This window comes from Carassius gibelio, chromosome A11 (genome assembly GCF_023724105.1).
Source record: "Carassius gibelio isolate Cgi1373 ecotype wild population from Czech Republic chromosome A11, carGib1.2-hapl.c, whole genome shotgun sequence".
NCBI lineage: Eukaryota > Metazoa > Chordata > Actinopteri > Cypriniformes > Cyprinidae > Carassius > Carassius gibelio.
This window is the reverse complement of record NC_068381.1, coordinates 14,515,543-14,532,833: the sequence shown is the minus strand read 5'-3', so window position 1 is coordinate 14,532,833 and position 17,291 is coordinate 14,515,543. Positions and strand designations below refer to the sequence as shown.

General features: G+C 36.5%; 1 protein-coding gene across 1 annotated transcript in view; it reads right to left on the bottom strand.

The window, feature by feature from the left end:
* Positions 1-702: 702 nt before the first annotated feature.
* Positions 703-17,291, bottom strand: part of LOC128022431 (succinate--CoA ligase [GDP-forming] subunit beta, mitochondrial) — a 92,209-nt gene continuing 75,620 nt past the window's right edge. Inside the window, exons 10-11 of the mRNA XM_052610018.1 lie at positions 6,268-6,388; positions 703-1,051 (exon numbers count right to left, since the gene is read on the bottom strand). Coding sequence (XP_052465978.1) covers positions 936-1,051; positions 6,268-6,388 — 237 coding nt within the window. The 3' untranslated portion in view covers positions 703-935. The remainder of the gene's footprint in view (positions 1,052-6,267; positions 6,389-17,291) is intronic.

Here is a 17,291-nt window from a genome sequence, read left to right as displayed (position 1 = left end):
AAGAAGACAAGGAGAAAGTGAGACAGAGGTCTGTTGCTCGAGGCACTTGATCCGGTCCGGGTGTCCTCTCGGATCACCTGACAGATAATCCATTAAATGTTCCAACTTGCTGACAGGTATAGATTTCAGAAACACACACTCACACACAGCCTAATGCTGTAATTATCACTAGTGGTTTAAAAACCCATTTTTATTGAGGTACTCTCATTTACAGACAATTATTGTGAAGCTCAATCAAAAATAAGATAAAAAAACATTTGTAAATATACATTAACTTTAAAAATACATTTGAGATTACAAAAAGCTAATTATATTTATTGTGGGCCTTTGGCTTTTAAAACATCTTCATGACAGGCACAGTATAAAAACTACACCACTTTGTGTTTATAAAAAAAAAAAAATGCAAGTGAATATACATCATGATGCATTTGGGATTCACAATATCTTTTTTAAACATGTAATACAGAATGGTTTCAGTATTGAATTTAATGTTCAATAAATTATCATTAAGTCAGAAATATTGTAGACAAACAATCCTTAACCTAGAGTTGTACATTTTATACCCATAAAAAAAGTCTTATTCTTATAAACAAAATAAACCTTAAATCAGACTGGGACGGTGAGATTTATTTATATATATATATATATATATATATATATATATATATATATATATATATATATATATATATATATATATATATATATATATATATATATATATTTATATATATAGGTTCTCAAATACACTATTGTCCCTGGAAAAACTGGACAAGATGCCCAATGACTCTAACTGGCTGGTACTGTATGTTTCAGCATGAAGCTTTTCAGGCGTGTGTGTGCGTGAAGTGTGTAAGGCTCTGTTCATATCATGTGATTCTGGCCACAGCTCTGTTGGTGAGGTGTGTAAGAAAGGTGTGTGTGAATAAATGCATTTATTTCTTGGCAATGGCGGCAACAGCTTTCTTGGCGGCATCATCGAGGTCACTGGCAGAGGTGATGGGCAGCCCACTCTCAGACAGAATACGCTTCGCCTCCTGAACATTGGTTCCTGAACATCAGAACACTTTGGTTAGAGGGGATCTTTAAGACTTCACTTTCATTTTGACACACACACACACACACACACACACACAGAAACAGGTATGCATGGTGTATTCTATTGGAATATGTTTAGGTCTAAAATATTATGAATTACATAATTCAAAATACAACATTTATAATGTAATGTAATGTAATACTGATCAGTATCCATCCTTACATTAAGGCCTAACAAAGAAATCTGGCTATGGTTTAAGAAGGAAAAAAAGGTTGTTTTCTCAAAATGATTGGCAGGGCTGAGTTTGGGGAGGGTCTCTCTGCTGGTTTGAAGGTGCAGTAGTGTTGAAAAGGCTTTGGGATCCTTCTATTGGCTGAAAAGGACAGGAAGCGTTCTATTGGTTGAATTGTAATGGGGCTGTTCGTCCCATTGGCTGGAAATGCAAGTGCTGCGTTCACCGGCCGGGGGGACATGTCGGTGCCAGCTGCAAACGTCCTGACTGAGCACACACTGTATCATTTTGCTTAGGCTGCCCTTGTGGTCTCTACAGTGACTCTGAATGTCACTGAACTCTGGCCCCCCAACACAGGGCCAAGGCCCGGGGCCAACCCCATTAAACAAATCAGAAAACTAATCCACAGGGGTCAAAAGAATGAAGATAGACAGAAGTAAAGGGAACAGAAGTTGTGAGATGTAAGTGAAGGAATAACAGACCCATGTGAGAGGTGTGTGACTCTGCTGAGCCTCAAGCGAACAGCTTTAGATAAGAGACGTGCTGATTTATTAGGTGAGTGTGGAGCTTAGGGAGAAAAGCTCTCATTCACACAATGTGTGTGTCAAAAACAAGCCTATAAAAAATATTTATTTGTATTTTTATTAGTATTATTATTTTACTTTAAGCCTCGTACAAACACGGGGACGATTATTGTGTGCTTATTGCTGATGTTTTTCGACACGTCTTTTGTGTTCATATCCAAATAATTTTCAATGTCGATGAGCCGAGTGAACGTGCAAATTCACTCCCTGACATTAGATGGCGCTAAATTAAAAACAGAAATAACCCGGTACACATCCAGTCCTAGATTTTCGTAGTCGCGGTCGCATTTATCATGAAACCCTTTGTGTTCAGACACTATTGAGACCAGCTTCTCCACATTCATCTTGCCTCTATGTATCTTCTTGGTCTACTTACTTCCTCTAAGACAGTATTTAATGCAGCACATCAAACCCCCCCAAGTATAAAAAATAAAAAAATAAAAAAAAATAAAAAATAAAAAAAAAACGAGCCCGAGGCATTTATTAAAAAAATTTTATAGGTGAAAATGTTATGTATGCACACTCACATTTGCACCCTTTGTTTATTCACGAGGCATTAAATGTCAGAGATAATCGTGCGTGATATTCATCCCCGGTGTGAGCTTTTAATTATTTTATATTGTGTTCAAATGACCGACGAAGACATTTGAGCAAAATGCTGTTTAATAATTATTTGCTTTCCATTATATTCCATTATAAAAAAATTACTTTTAAAAGAATAATACAAAAAATAAAATATTTAAACATTTTCCATTACATTTTGTACATTTATTTAAAAATAAAAAGTGCTTTTTTTTAAAAGACATTTTATTATTTCAGCATTTTTAGACTGATTGAACTTTTCTGTATATTATAATTATTCATATACTTATTTGAACAATTTTTTTCTATACATTTATGCTATTATATATATTTTTAATAATTATAACTATTATACATATTTTATTTAATATTTAACTTTTTTATTTAAAAACTTATTTAAACATTTGTCTAAACTCTTGTATATTTTATATAATAATGTATGTTGTATTTTTAGTTGAACAACACTTAAATATACATTTTTAAATGCATTTAAATTTTAATATATTCATGAATTAAAATTTACATTATACAGTGTACATTGTACAGTGCTAGAGTAGAAAATGACAAGGAAATAAGAAAAGAGGGGGAATGAAATCAGATCATAATGCGAGTCAGGCTAGAACTCGCAGCGGTCACATGAGCACCCCAACACCATGGATCAATATGCAAACTGCTTAACCATGATTCCAATTATTTTATGACCCATGTGGCCCTAAAAAAATGTTTGCATGAATGCATCATCCTGCACATTTGCCTTCATATAAATCTGAATCTGAGCTAAGCTACCCACTTATAAATCTAAAATATCTCTATGCCAATGCACAAGTACCATTAAACGTACAGGTGTGTGTGTGTGTGTGTGTGTGGTGTTGTCTTGCAGTGTAATTATGACAATACTCGCTCTCTAAGGAGGGAGGATGTTCTAATCAATAGCAGCTTCATGAGGAATTCAATTACCAGCACCACTTAACTACTGATATTTCAGCGCTTTTGTCCGCTTGCACAATAACTCATTTCTAACACGTCTCCCACATTTGGCAGCACAAAACAATCAATTGTATAATTTCATTAGTGAGCAGGGCCGTGCGCTGGGAGTATAGAATATCTGCCGACCGCCGCTGCTCCACAATGCTGAGTCGTCTGAGGGCAGCGAGAGCAAACCTAAACAAATGCCACGAAAAATACTCCTACACGCTGAAAGCTATTTTTTTTCCACTGCCTGGTGGATCTTAGATGGCCTTTTGCGATTCAAATCTCTGCATGCTACGTATGTGTCTGAATAAGTTCTGTATGTGGTAATATCTCATACACTGCATTGATCTCAGCATCTAGGAACCGACACACACACACACACACACACACACACACAGGTCTGTACTCGCTCACTGCCACTAGGTGCTGCAAGAGACCAACTTAACGCCAAAACCAAGCCCAGTGACTCCATATGATTTAGCCTATGCCTCTGAACAAAGCTTACATTAGAATATCTAATGTTTAAACATACATACTCATTATGGAACTGACAGAATATGATTATGAATAAGCATGCGCATACAATAATAATGAGCTCTGAAAGAAGCTTTATCAGAAATCTACCGAAATGTGAGTTATCATTTTAATGTATACAGCATTATCTTGACACTACCATTCAAAAGTTTTGGGGTTAGGGTTAGAGTAATTGTTTTCATGAAATATCTTCATGGAACATGATCTTTACTTAGTATCCAAATGATTTTTGGCATAAAAGAAAAATCAATCATTTTGACCCATACATCGTATTTTTGACTTGTGACTTAAGATTGGTTTTGTGGTCCAGTGTCACATAGATGCTTCAAAGCTCTTCATTGTAGAGAATACTACTACATTTTACCATATTTAAATTCCTACTGAAGAATTTCCTAGACTACGCCTCTACATTTGCTGAGAAATGTGCAAAATGTCAGTAATAACTAAAACTAATAAAACCTTTTATAAAATCCCAAAGATATGATTAGCCTTTAATTATTTTTATTTCAAATAACTTTTAAAAGAATATGACTCATATATCATTACATTTTAGAAGACTATCATGCAGAAATCATACTTCTGCATACTTTTCACATGCAACAGTAATTTTATGATATTTTTGGTACAATAAAGCAAATTAAAATTCAAGCTATTTAATCAAGCTATTAAAAAGAGTATATTTTGTATTATGTCTTGTCTCATTACAAATTCAATGTATCTTTTTGCATCTATATGAAATGCATAGCCAAAAAGAGTATCAAAATAAATCAAATGATCTCAGACTTAATTTTGCCCAATGTTTTTGAGTGAACAACTACTGTTGGCCTGAACTGAGCACCATTGATCCATCATGCTGAAGAACAAAACCAGGATCTTATACCCAAACAGGATGCTTTTTGTCTGTTTGTATAAAGGAGCTGATTGTGGAAAAGTTGGAAGAAGAGAGTACGTAGAGGTACATGCACACACACGCATATGTACCTGAAGTCTTTCTTGGAAAGGAGGGGCTTATGGAGAGGGTGGGGCAAGAAATGGGCCTGAATCAATAGGCAGCTAATACAACTTAACTCTAAGCTGGGAACCATCTTATAGCGATCTGTCAGACATGATCAGCCACAGACAGAGAGACAGAAGAGAGGATCGATCTGTAAGCAGCATGCTGCCACTTACACCCATTACTGAGGGCTTTCAGGCCACTGTGGCTAATTCACTTTCCCAGAGAGGGCAGGCGAATCTGAGCCACTATTGCTTCAAGGCATTTTCATTTGGATGGAAAATGTTTTGTGAAAATTGGGTGCCAGTAATTACTTTTGCACTATGTATGAAATCAAGGCTTTTAGTCTTTTAATATAAAGGACTAGTTCACCCAACCATGTTTTCACCATGAGTCTTCTGAAGCCATTTGATAGGTTCATTTGAGAAAAAGACAAGTGGCATGGCCCTCTTGACACCTGACACCTCTTTTTGGAGAAATTGTGAGAGAAGCAGAGATGTCTGGGAATGAATCATTCTCTTGAATCGTCTTTTTTAAATGAATCCGTTGCACAATTATTCATTCAAGTTTTCAAGTTTATCTCACTAACTTAATGATTTGTTTGTAGCAGTTCACAGAGAGCACATAAGCTGTATGGAGAAGAGTGAACAGCTCAATTTTTAAAGTAGCTCTTACTGTGTTTTTCTTGAACAATGAAATGTTTGGCAGGCAAAATAAGGTCAGTTGTCTAATGTCAATAGTGTAGCAATGAATGAATCCCAGCTCACAGCTTAAACTGTATTCAGTGTCATGTCTGGCATTTTGCCACCATATTGGCCCACATGTGCTTTCCCCCTGAAAGTGTAAATATTATTAGAAACTACAAACAATACGTATTTAATTGTGCTAAAAATCTTAGTGCTGCTCTTGTCCTATATTTAAGCAGTCATCATCAGAAGGATAGGTTACAATATGGACAAACGAGAGGGAGAAAATTAATGGAGTGGAGTATATGTCTCTCTCCAGGCAAAACGACTCCGCTGTTTTCTGCCAATTATCCTAATGGGCAGATGGGAGCAGGCCGAGGCCTAGTGTCACATGAGCGCGTAGCATTAGCATACACAGGTGAGAGGTGCCTGGCTCCTCTGCTCCTCTCTCTGCCACCAGCGAATGCTGTGGCATTATATGTTTGGTAACCAACAAACTCAACAAACTCTACACTTGAAAGACACGGGTTTGAATACACCTAAAGGTTTTACAGGGCACATTTTAAAAACTAAGGGTTAAACGACAAATTTTGATTCAAAAATGGTGAATTTTGGTATAAATGTTATTGTTTGGCCACACCCACCTTCGAGCCTGACCACCAGAGGAACCTTGAGCTCCAGTTCTCTGCAGGCCTTGGTTATGCCGTTAGCAATGATGGCACAGTTAACAATTCCTCCGAAGATGTTTACCAGGATAGCCTCTACCTGTGGAGAAAAAGGTAAAAAAAAAAATATATGGATCAAGATAACACTTTATATGTGTTAGCAAATGCAGTGTTTAAAGGGACAATTCACCCAAAAATGAAAATGACCCCATGATTTACTCACCCTCAAGCCATGTATATGACTTTCTTCTTTCAGATGAATACAATCGGAGTTATATAAAAAAATGTCCTTGCGCTTCCAAGTTTATAGCCAAAAAAAAAGTGCATCCATCCATTATAAAAAGTGCTCCACATGGCTCCAGGGGGTTAATAACACCACATGAAGTGAATCGATGTATTTGTGTAAGATTTAAAACTTTATAAAATGTAATCATAGCTTCGGTTAACTGTCGTAAGCGCTTTTATGAGAGAGCTGCGTTCTAGTGGACGACATAGGATGCAGGGTGTAGCGTAAGCTCCGGTGAAAAGTGACAAACGTGGAAGCAAAAAAAAAAAAAAAAAAAAAGATCCTATGTCATCCGCTAGAACACCACTAAAGTAAAGTCTAGTAAATACGGATATTTTTATTTATTTTTTTACACAAACCCATCGATTCACTTCGAATGGCCTTTATTAACCCCCGAACCGTGTGAAGTTCTTTTTATGATGGATGCACTTTACTGAACTTCAAAATTCTGAACACCCATTTACAGCCATTATAAAGCTTGGAAAAGCCAGGGCATTTTTTTTAAATAACAATAACTGTATTCGTCTGAAGGAAGAAAGTCATATACACCTAGGATGGCTTGAGGGACAGTACATTTTCATATTTGGGTAAACTATACCTTTGAGCAGGTAAATAGGCAAAAAAAAAAAAAAAAAATAACCAACCTTCAGGGTTCTCTCATTATTTTAACCAGCAAATGTATAAAAACCATAAAAATAAATACTTTTCAATGCAGTTAAACAGTTTAGAGTTGAGGATAACAAGAAAAACTCACATTCACGATGTCTAATCATGGAAGATTCATGAAAAATCATAAAACTTGGTATTATTTATAAAATGTTATAACTGTTTTAATATTTCCAAGATTTCCATGACTGGAGAAAACCCTGCACCTCATATGAATAAAGACAAGCTACCTAATAGGCTATTAGCACTAGCATTCTAAAAAACCTTTATGGGGCTGGAAAGGAGATCTGAGGTGCTTAAGTCCTGAAATGAGCAGCCCACCTGAGGATACTGGCAGATTCACACATAATCGCTGGTATTAACCTTACTGGTTAGAAACTGGAGTTTCTTATTTTTTGAATTGTATATAATTCTCAACATGAATTCAGGCACTGAGTAAGGCGGTGGCAGCTCGTCGAGGGAGGCAGGGGAGGCACAGCTTCCCCAAAAATTTTGAGGAATTGTAATTTCACAGTTGTAATACCATAATGTGAAAACGACGCTTTTCTATCCCGACTGTGACAAATCTGCTGATGTAATTACAACTGCTATATTATAGAGAAGGAGAGGGGGAGGCCGGGGAAACGTTGAGCTCTCGTGCCTCCTTTGGTAAAAAAAAAATTGCTAATCGGCATTGAGTGTTCATTTTCGGCGCTGAGAAGTGTTTAGAAAAGTAACCTCATAGTGGAGACTAGCCTCCCTTCTGGTATTCTCCCTTCTGGAGACGTAAATTTCGTGATTTTGAATGTCTCCTGCTGCCACTGCGCTGATAATGTAATGTACCAAGTACTTATGAGTAGCGATCATTTGATTGCGAATATTTGATTGCCGACAGATTTACCAAGCTGTCATTCAAACAGTATATCTTCAAACTTAAGAATAAAGGGAGATAAAACACACCTAGGCTGGATATAGGCTACAGCAGGCTCTCTTTTAACACACTTTTGAGAAGGGATGGATGTTTGCTTCAAGTGATAAGACAGGTAAATGAAGTTATATTATCTTGCTGTATGTGTTGTTTTCTTTAAATTTTCTGACTAAAAGACATTTTAAAGTAGTTAAGAAAATAATAATAATAATAATAATAATAATAATAATAATAATCTTCTCTATTTTAAAACCCACGAGCCGCCACTGGGGCAAGGTTTTCTAAATGCTGCGATTTTATTAACTCTATTATTTGTTGCACTATTATGAAGTCACACTAGACATTAAATATAGCTTATACTTTTTAACTGAGCACTGTTTTTGCATTACACATAATCGTCATAGCTATATAAAAAGTACAGCAACATTATTAACATCCTGCAAATTTTTTTAGTAAAATTGTCAATAAAAAATGTAATAAGAATAATATTAGTAACAAAATTATAAAACAAAATAAAAACGCAAATATTCCATTATGAAGTGTGTTTATTCTGCATTAAGTAACAATTCCCAGTAAATCCATAATAATAATTAGTGCCGTCAATCGATTAATCGTGATTAATCACATCTAAAATAAAAGTTTTTGTTCACATTATATGTGTGTGCTTTGTACATTTATTTATTCATTAATCTTGATTGATTGTTTGACAGCATTAAAAATAATAATAACAATAATAATAATAATAATCATCATAATAATAATTATTATTATTATAATGATAAAAGTAACAACATTAGAAAATAAATAAGATGAAATAAGACAACCATAAACAGTTTTTAGACAAAAATGTAAACTCTAAAAACTATAAAATAATAACCATGTAATTATTATTATTAAGAATAATAAATATAAAATGTCCGAATTTTAATATAACAACTCTGATTACTGTGCAATATGTCACAAACAAAACACAATTAAGGTTTAATGCTTTCCAGAACTAAACATTTTCGATAACTACATATAGTGACTAGTGTTATTTTTTTTTTTTATTTTTTTTTTTTACATTGCATTCTGAGAGGTTTTAGGCAGGTTCAGTTAAAATGCAATCATCTTGACAGCCCTACTGACAGCTCTACTGACTGAGACACACCCAGGCACTCACTGAGAGAAAAGGCAAATCCAAGATCTTTACATAAAAAGGTGGTGAAAAATCTAAGATAAATCCACAGGCTGACAGACAGTAGAGGTGAACAGACTGAGACAGAAATAGATACAGGCCGAGACCCGCAGACAAGCAAGACAATGCCTCCACCAACAGGTACATCCCCACCTGGCTGAGCTGCCAGATGCCATATCCACATCTTTACGAGATATTGCAGGCAGCTAGTGTTTCATTGTCAACTTGTGATATAAATAAATCCACACTAAAACAAATGAAGGAGAACACGTCTGTAGTGCCTGTAGTGTAGCTGACAGAGTAAAGGGTTTCCAGCATGTGACCCTGAAACAGCACATTCCCTCTCACAGTCAGATGAGTGTGGGGTCTGGTGGTGGATCTGACAGACCGGAACATGTCTGTAATGTCCAGCTTCTGATGCTGGACCACCACCACACTGAAGCATGTCACCCTGACTGTGTGTGACAGACTACAACTCGTACAGCTTTCTTTTTTTTTTTTTATTTATTTTTTTTTTTTTAATAAAATAAAATACAATTTTCAATCTAAGATTTTCAATGTGGTCTTGAGACTTCTGGGTCCACCTGTACATAAAATATCTGACTGAAATAGAGGTAAATAATTAATAATAATTCTAACTCAAGGTAACAATAAAATGTTAAAATAAAAATAAAAAGTGATTTGAAAAGTGAAACTAGGAAATACATTAAGTTTTGAAATACTGTACATTTGTAATTAAATTATGTGATTAAAGTTATAGTATGTAGACAAAACATTTGTCACATTGAAAATGAGGTAAATACAGTTATAAATACAAAAATTAATGTCACTTAAAAATAAAATAGAAAATTTGAAATGCATATATATATAAAGAGAAGGAGATGATACAAATTAATGTTGTTCAAATCCAATCAAATACAATTAAACCTGATTAGTGATGTCACTTCTTCTATGAGTCACATAAGCTCTTTGTCATTCCTTCCCAGCATCTTTAGGTTTTGCTGTTCATCAGGTTTTCCCTACACTCCTCACACTGACACTAGAGGGCAGCACAGATCCAGGAGCAACAGCACAAGGCCTCATTCTCCACACAATAGTGTCTTCAGCAGCAGGACATTTTTCAATTCAGCCTTTATTGTGCACAGTCATATTTCTTCCTGTCATGCATTTTCTATTGACATTTATGTATATTAATGATACAGTAAGGCATGATTTATGCTTTCTTGTACATGAGTAAATGCTGCTTCGTAAGAATATAGTGCACTTCGCTCAAGCTGCCAGTGGGATTTATAAAGAAAAAGAACAAATGCGATAGAAACTGTCAGAGGGGCAGGATCTTGTTTTCTTATTTTTCGCAAACAAACTCATTTTGCAGTTGGAATGTCGGACTGCACCTCCAGGCTCGCACATTCTGAAGCAAATTTACTGCATATTGCATTAAAAGTAGAGCATATGCAACGCTGAAAGCAGACCAGGCTTTGCTTATGACAGAGACATGAATAAAACAAGGCTGAATGCACTATAGGTAATGACACTAAGGTCCCGTCCACACGGAGACGCATTTCGCTGTATATGCATACATTTTTGTATCATATAGGTATTACATCCAGACAGATCCAGCATTTTGGGAGAGTCAAACCGATATTTTTTGATACCGGGTCCCAGAATGGATTAATTCTGAAAACGCTACCCATGTTTTTTTTCGTGTGTACAGCGAATCCATATATTTTCTAAAACGATGACGTCATCAGCCCACGCCCCCTAGTCAGACACTGCTACGTCACGTAACAGAAATCAAAACATGACCAAACACGGAACAATTGTCTTTAACATTAACACAGATTAATAAACGTATTGTTCCATGTTCGTTTGTACACCTCATGCGCATAGTCTAAGTCTTCTTCGTTTTTAGCATATCTCTGTGGCAGAATTACAGAGCCACCTACTGGTCTGGCATGCATACTACATCATTTTGTGGTTTCGTGTAGACGTAGATATTTCTTGAGACGATAAAGAAAAAAGATTGGATAAGGGAAAGCTCTGGTTTACAGTTTAATTTGCTAAAGTCAGCTGTTCACTTAGATAAAAATCAGTTCTTGATTTTCATAGTTACAATAATCCAATTAATCTATTCTTTGTTAAATGCAATCTCAATTTAGATCAATTTATAGCTGATTAAGCTAGTACAAACATGTTTGGTCAATAAAAAATAAGCAGTTCAATACGGCAGCACAAAGGAGTAAAGAGTAAAGAGTCACTGACTTGCCTTCTCTACCTCTCTCTCTCTCTCTCTCTCTCAAAAAATGTTTTTCTCAAAAAATGTCTCGCTATGTTCCAGCCAATATCAATAAAAGACAGTAAAACAACACATGGGGTCCTGAATGCAATTTTGAGGAATTTTCTGCATCAAAATAAGCAGAGAGGTGGTTCAAATATTTTAAAATATTATCAAAGCCCTTAAGCATAGTAAACTATTCTCTGCTGCTCTCAGAGTTGCTTTTTGTCTGCATTAGCTGCCAGTGGGTCTAGCATCACATGCTTGTTTTAGTTTACATGAATCACGACTTCTAAGAAAGCTGGGAGAAAACTGCATCAGTACAGTGTCCCAGTTGGTTTTCACTTTTAAGAAAGCAGCCTACTTTTGATTAGGCCTTTTAATCTTTATTTGCTTTGGAGTATCTTTTGTTCCGTGGAGAAGTTCTCTGTGACACGAGACGGCTCTGGCGTTGGCACTGGTCTGTCATTAGTTTCCTCCAACGTCCCTCTGTGATGTGTTTTAAAGCGTTGGAACAATAATCCCCAAAACAAGATAAAACGAAAGCAGTTTGATTTCAAAAGGGAGGCAAATCTCAATTAATAAGCTGCTCATTCTAAACACCGTTGTGTTGCTATCAGCACTAGGTGTGTGCTCGGGGAGCACTGGCATTATCATCCAACCACACATTGGCAGCTGTGCTCTCAGAGAAAGGGGTGTCTACCACACTGACCAGTGCTAATCAATCTGGGGAAGTGCATCTGTCTTTTGTTAATGCTTAAAAGAGCGAAAACATCGCACCCTATTAGCACCATTGTTCTGGTTTATCTGAGTAACACAGGTTTGTTGCGTTAGCTTTCAGTTGATTTTGCACCTTAGTCTCTTAGTTGATGTGGAATACTCCAATAAGCTAGAAGTCAAAGGTTAAAACCCAACATTTTCAAATGAAGACGGGCAGCTGAAAGGAGGAGCGAAAGGGGAATTGTTTGTTTGTGCACAATAGAGAGGCAAAATAATGGCGTTTCTATAGAGGTGTAGACGGTTCTAGATGAATTTCATGCGAATTGCTTCCTTAGCATTAACTATTAGCAGTCAGAGCTTTTGAGGAAAAAAAGCTACATTATCAGAGCTGGAAAACACTTCTGATGGACAAGCATGTGCCATGTGAACAGATTGGGCTTCATATCTCTCATCCAAACTTGGCATAGTCATAGAGATATGAAAATACTATTCAAATATTTTGGCAAATTGTAAGCTTAGCGACAGAAAAGACAGATAAGAAAGTTAATATGCTTTTTTCCTTTTTGATATCTACATCTTTTGGCTCTCTTCGTTTGGCACAATCTTATCAAATCTAGAGGCTATTTTTCCCCTCCTGCTAATCCATTGCCAGTGATTCTGCCGTTCCTCTGGAGCAAAGAGAAATAAAAAAAAAAAGGGATGGGGGGGACAGAAAGACATGGTTTGGCTCCAGGCTGTTATTGAGGGCTCAGATTAGGCCTGGCACAGGGGATAAGAGAGAAATAATTATCCAGCCTGCTGAAGCATGACAGCTTCTCTCTTCACCCAGAGTGAAGGAGATGAAGCATTATGTCAAAAAATCAGCTCGCAAAACACAGACACATCCTGACACCGCCATTCCGAGTATCACTTCGTGTTAGGAGACACTTGAGAACTGCCGGTCGACTTTTCTTGATTGACAGCTTTAACAGGATCTTTCTTCCACCTTGTGGTTGGAGCCGAACGTATCGAATGCGTCTTGGTCAACACAAGTTTCAGGATGTCCAGATGTATAAAATGGAAGAAATGGTCACATTTGGGATGGCCCATCTTTCTCAAAAACATAGTTTCATCATGGTACCACAGTGACCTTAGGATCCTATGATTTCCACAATGTAAAAACATTTATATGGATCTTTGGGAAGAACTGTACCCTTAAGGTCCCTTAATTTCCCTTGTTCTAAGAATCTCTCTTCTCCGTAGAGAAACGAAATTCATTGTTTTTCCTTCTCAAAACTGAAAAATCAACAGCGGCTGTGGGGTCACGTCTTTCACCCGCCCCGCCACCACCACGTGAAGTTGCGGTCAGATGTGTGTGCCTGCCCTCTCCATCTTTGCAGGAAAGAAAGAAACCAATCAAAGCTGAAATGGATTTGCAGCCAGAGACTACAGACATTGACGGAGGGGTGTGTGGTGTGTCCTAGTGAATTGAATCCTGGCTTTGGCCATATCCGCTTCAAGGTCTGTGTCTCTTGTGCCTTAGTGGTGGGGTTGTGAACTGTGACAGCTACCGATTCAGGCTGAAGCATATCAGAGATGAGCTAGACTATCCTTTCAGACGGCACGCCATTCAATTCTCTCTCAACACACATGACTCAATACGGTCAATAGAGAAAAGGACAGACTGAGCTTCATGAGGACAGGAACACTCATAAGGGTTTTGATAGCTCATGATGCACATGCATAAACACTCGAGACACTGATATCAGCAAGTTTCAATTCTGTTGGTAGAGATTTAAATCATGGAGATTTTATAAGATCTAAAACAAAAGTTCACACAAAAGAAAGACTTTTAATTGAAGCGATAGCTGACTCAAGCTGCTTTACGCTTTCAGTGTGGAAAGAAAGAAGCCTGGAGAACCAGCATGTCACACCTGGTTAGGAGGACACCATGACTTGTGCTGTCTGGCAGAAAGGGGCTATAAAAGCCTACTGCCGTCTGCGTGTGTGTGTATGAGTTCCTCTGTGCTTTTAAGTCTCATGTTTATTCCTGAATGCACAGAAGCCAAGTGAGTGCCCATCACAGCTCTATTTAAAATCTGAACTTGGATGCAGGCTCATTTATGAGCGAAATCTAGAGGTCTCAAAGGTCTCAAAAGACAATGTGCTGCAGATATGAAGGAGGAAATGGAGAATAGTGAGCTGCCTAGTGAGATGGTATTCTGACATATCAAGGGAATGGCATAGCCAAGGCATTTTATTGCAAAATATTGCAATCCCAGAATGCATTGCAACAAGCTCTGTAAAAATGTTTTCTATTAAGGTGGATTAAGTGAGAAAAAATTTAAATCAATTAATACTAAAATCTAAGAATAAAAGACAGTTCAGCATAATTCAATTCGTTTATTTGATATAATATTTATGTAAAATATCATATCAGCATTTTGAGACATCATGGGTACATAGATGTGGAAGGTTATTAAAACACCTAATTTTAGTCAAATTTTAAGCCAAAATGATTAACCTTTGTGACTATCCCAGAATACACTGCAACAAGCCCTGCCGGGGAAAAAATAAATAAAATAAAAAAATAACAAATAAACCGGGGGATTGGTGGATTCAGTGCAACTAAATACTGAAACATAAAAAAAAGTCCAGAGTAATTAAAATTGCATTACTTTACATAATATTAGCATTTTCTACATATTTTAAATTGCATATTAAAGCTGTTAGCTTAGCAACATGATAACAAGAAAAAATACTGAATATTAATAATAATTTAGAAATGTAAAAACTTATAAAAAGTCATCCTGTGGCCCCAAGTTTTCGGAGTCCTCCTATTTGAGAACCAGTGATGTAGAGTCCAAATCAGTCACTTATAAGGGCTGCTTGATGGTTATAATGCTTCCTTAAAAGGCACCTGCCTACTGTATGTAGCCATTAGGCAGCTCACTATGATTTGGGACAGAACACCATTCCTACAACAGCTGTCCTGATATTTCATCAGTGAAAAAATGAGAGTGGAAAAAAAATGTGACACTCAAAAACATGCAGTGGCACTTTAAAATATGCAGAAATTATAAAATGACAGGATAAAAAATGAGAGTGATCAAGCAAGCATGGCGAGAAAGCTGACACATGTCAGTCAAGACGGCAGATTTCGTTTCCTCTCATGAAGCCTTTCGTTCATGCACACACACACACACACTGAGCCGCTGTGTTGAGCAGCTGACATCAGCAGACAGTGGCGGGAACATTATTCATCCCAAAGAGAGACATGTCATCAGGGACAGACAGACATAAATATCCCATAACACCCTCAGAGGGGTTAATGTGTGTGAGTGTTGAGACAGTGGAACAGAGATGTTCAACAGACAGTAAATGTATCACACATGAACACATGCAGCACTCATACACCCATCACTGTATGCTGAATACAGAGGCAGTTTTATGGATTTTTACTGTCACTTTTGGTCAATTTAATGCACGCTTGCTGAATAAAAATAATAATTTTGGGTCTTTGGAATAAAAAAAAAAAAAGATTTTCTGGCTCCCAAGACTAGTTTTAAGCAACTTAACCGGTGCTCAGTTTGTTCAGTTAAAATACAAAATCTAAAAAATAAATAAATAAAATAAATAAATAAAAATAATCTAGCTGCTATTCACTAATCAACAACCTGCATTTGACTACAAACTCTGAAATATGAAAGTCTGCTTCTTACATTCCTGGTCGATAAAATGAAGTCACATTATGAAAGTAAAGTGATTTGCACATGCTGTTTGCTGTTGACATGAAGGCGCATCTAACTCACCTTAACCTTCCCGAAGTGAAATTTAGCATCTACAACATCACATATGAAATCTTCACCTCTTCGTGATAAGTCAGAAGTGTCAGACAGACTTAACCGAGGCCACACAGCCCTCGAGCACACACACCATATACTGCTGGCCTTGAGATCCCCTAGCTGTACTGGAGCTTACCTGTGTGTATACAGTTTCCCTTGACAGGCCTGGGTAGAAAAATTTAAAGTAGTGCATTTCCTCACAAGACATCTCCAACATCTACTTCAATCATAGAGTTTTGCCAAAAGTAGACTGCGGTACTGAGCTTTGCTGCGAGCCAGAATTACTTAAAAAAAAAATGAGGAAATGCATAATGCACACAGAATGGCATACATAATCACCTCTGAGACTCAGCGCAACAAACCAACACTGCATATAAAAGACCGACCCTCCTACTTTGTTCGCAACGCTCCATGGCCAATCAAAATTAATTTATTCTAATGTATTCGCGCAGAAGGTCAATTATCCAAATGATTCAGATTCAGACTGCTCCGGACCTTAGAATTCAATGAGGCATCTAAAGGGCAGCTGTGTGCTTTTTTTGCAAGGCAAATCGTCCACTTTTAGTTACAGTTTAGAGACACGTCTCATCCTTTGTTAAAAATGACACTTGCTAATGGTCGCAGAACCATTCTTTAACAACAGCTGTGAAAGTAGGCCTATTAACCATTAGCTGGAAGTGGTAGTTATTGCCGGACAAGGACGGGAAGTGAAAATCAGTTATGTTCCATTAAAAATTTATGAAATGAGTATGTGTAGTAGTAAATAGTTTAAGCTACTTTGTATTTATTAAGTCTACACAGTTCTTCTTATCTATATTCATATATGGACCATTCATCAAAAAAAATGAATAAATAAAATAAATAATTATATATACCTTTCCCTCATAAAAACAAACTTTATGAGGGAAAGGTATATATATATTTATATATATATATATATATATATATATATATTTTTTTTGATATAACAAATATAGGTTGACATATAGATGACCACATAACCGACTGGATGCTACTCACTATATCATAATAAATTCCCTGTTATTGGACATTTGAGGCTAATAATATAAGTAATAATAATTAATAATAAATTAATAATTATGACAATATTTGACATTATAAGTGAAAACAGCATTTAAAAAATGTAG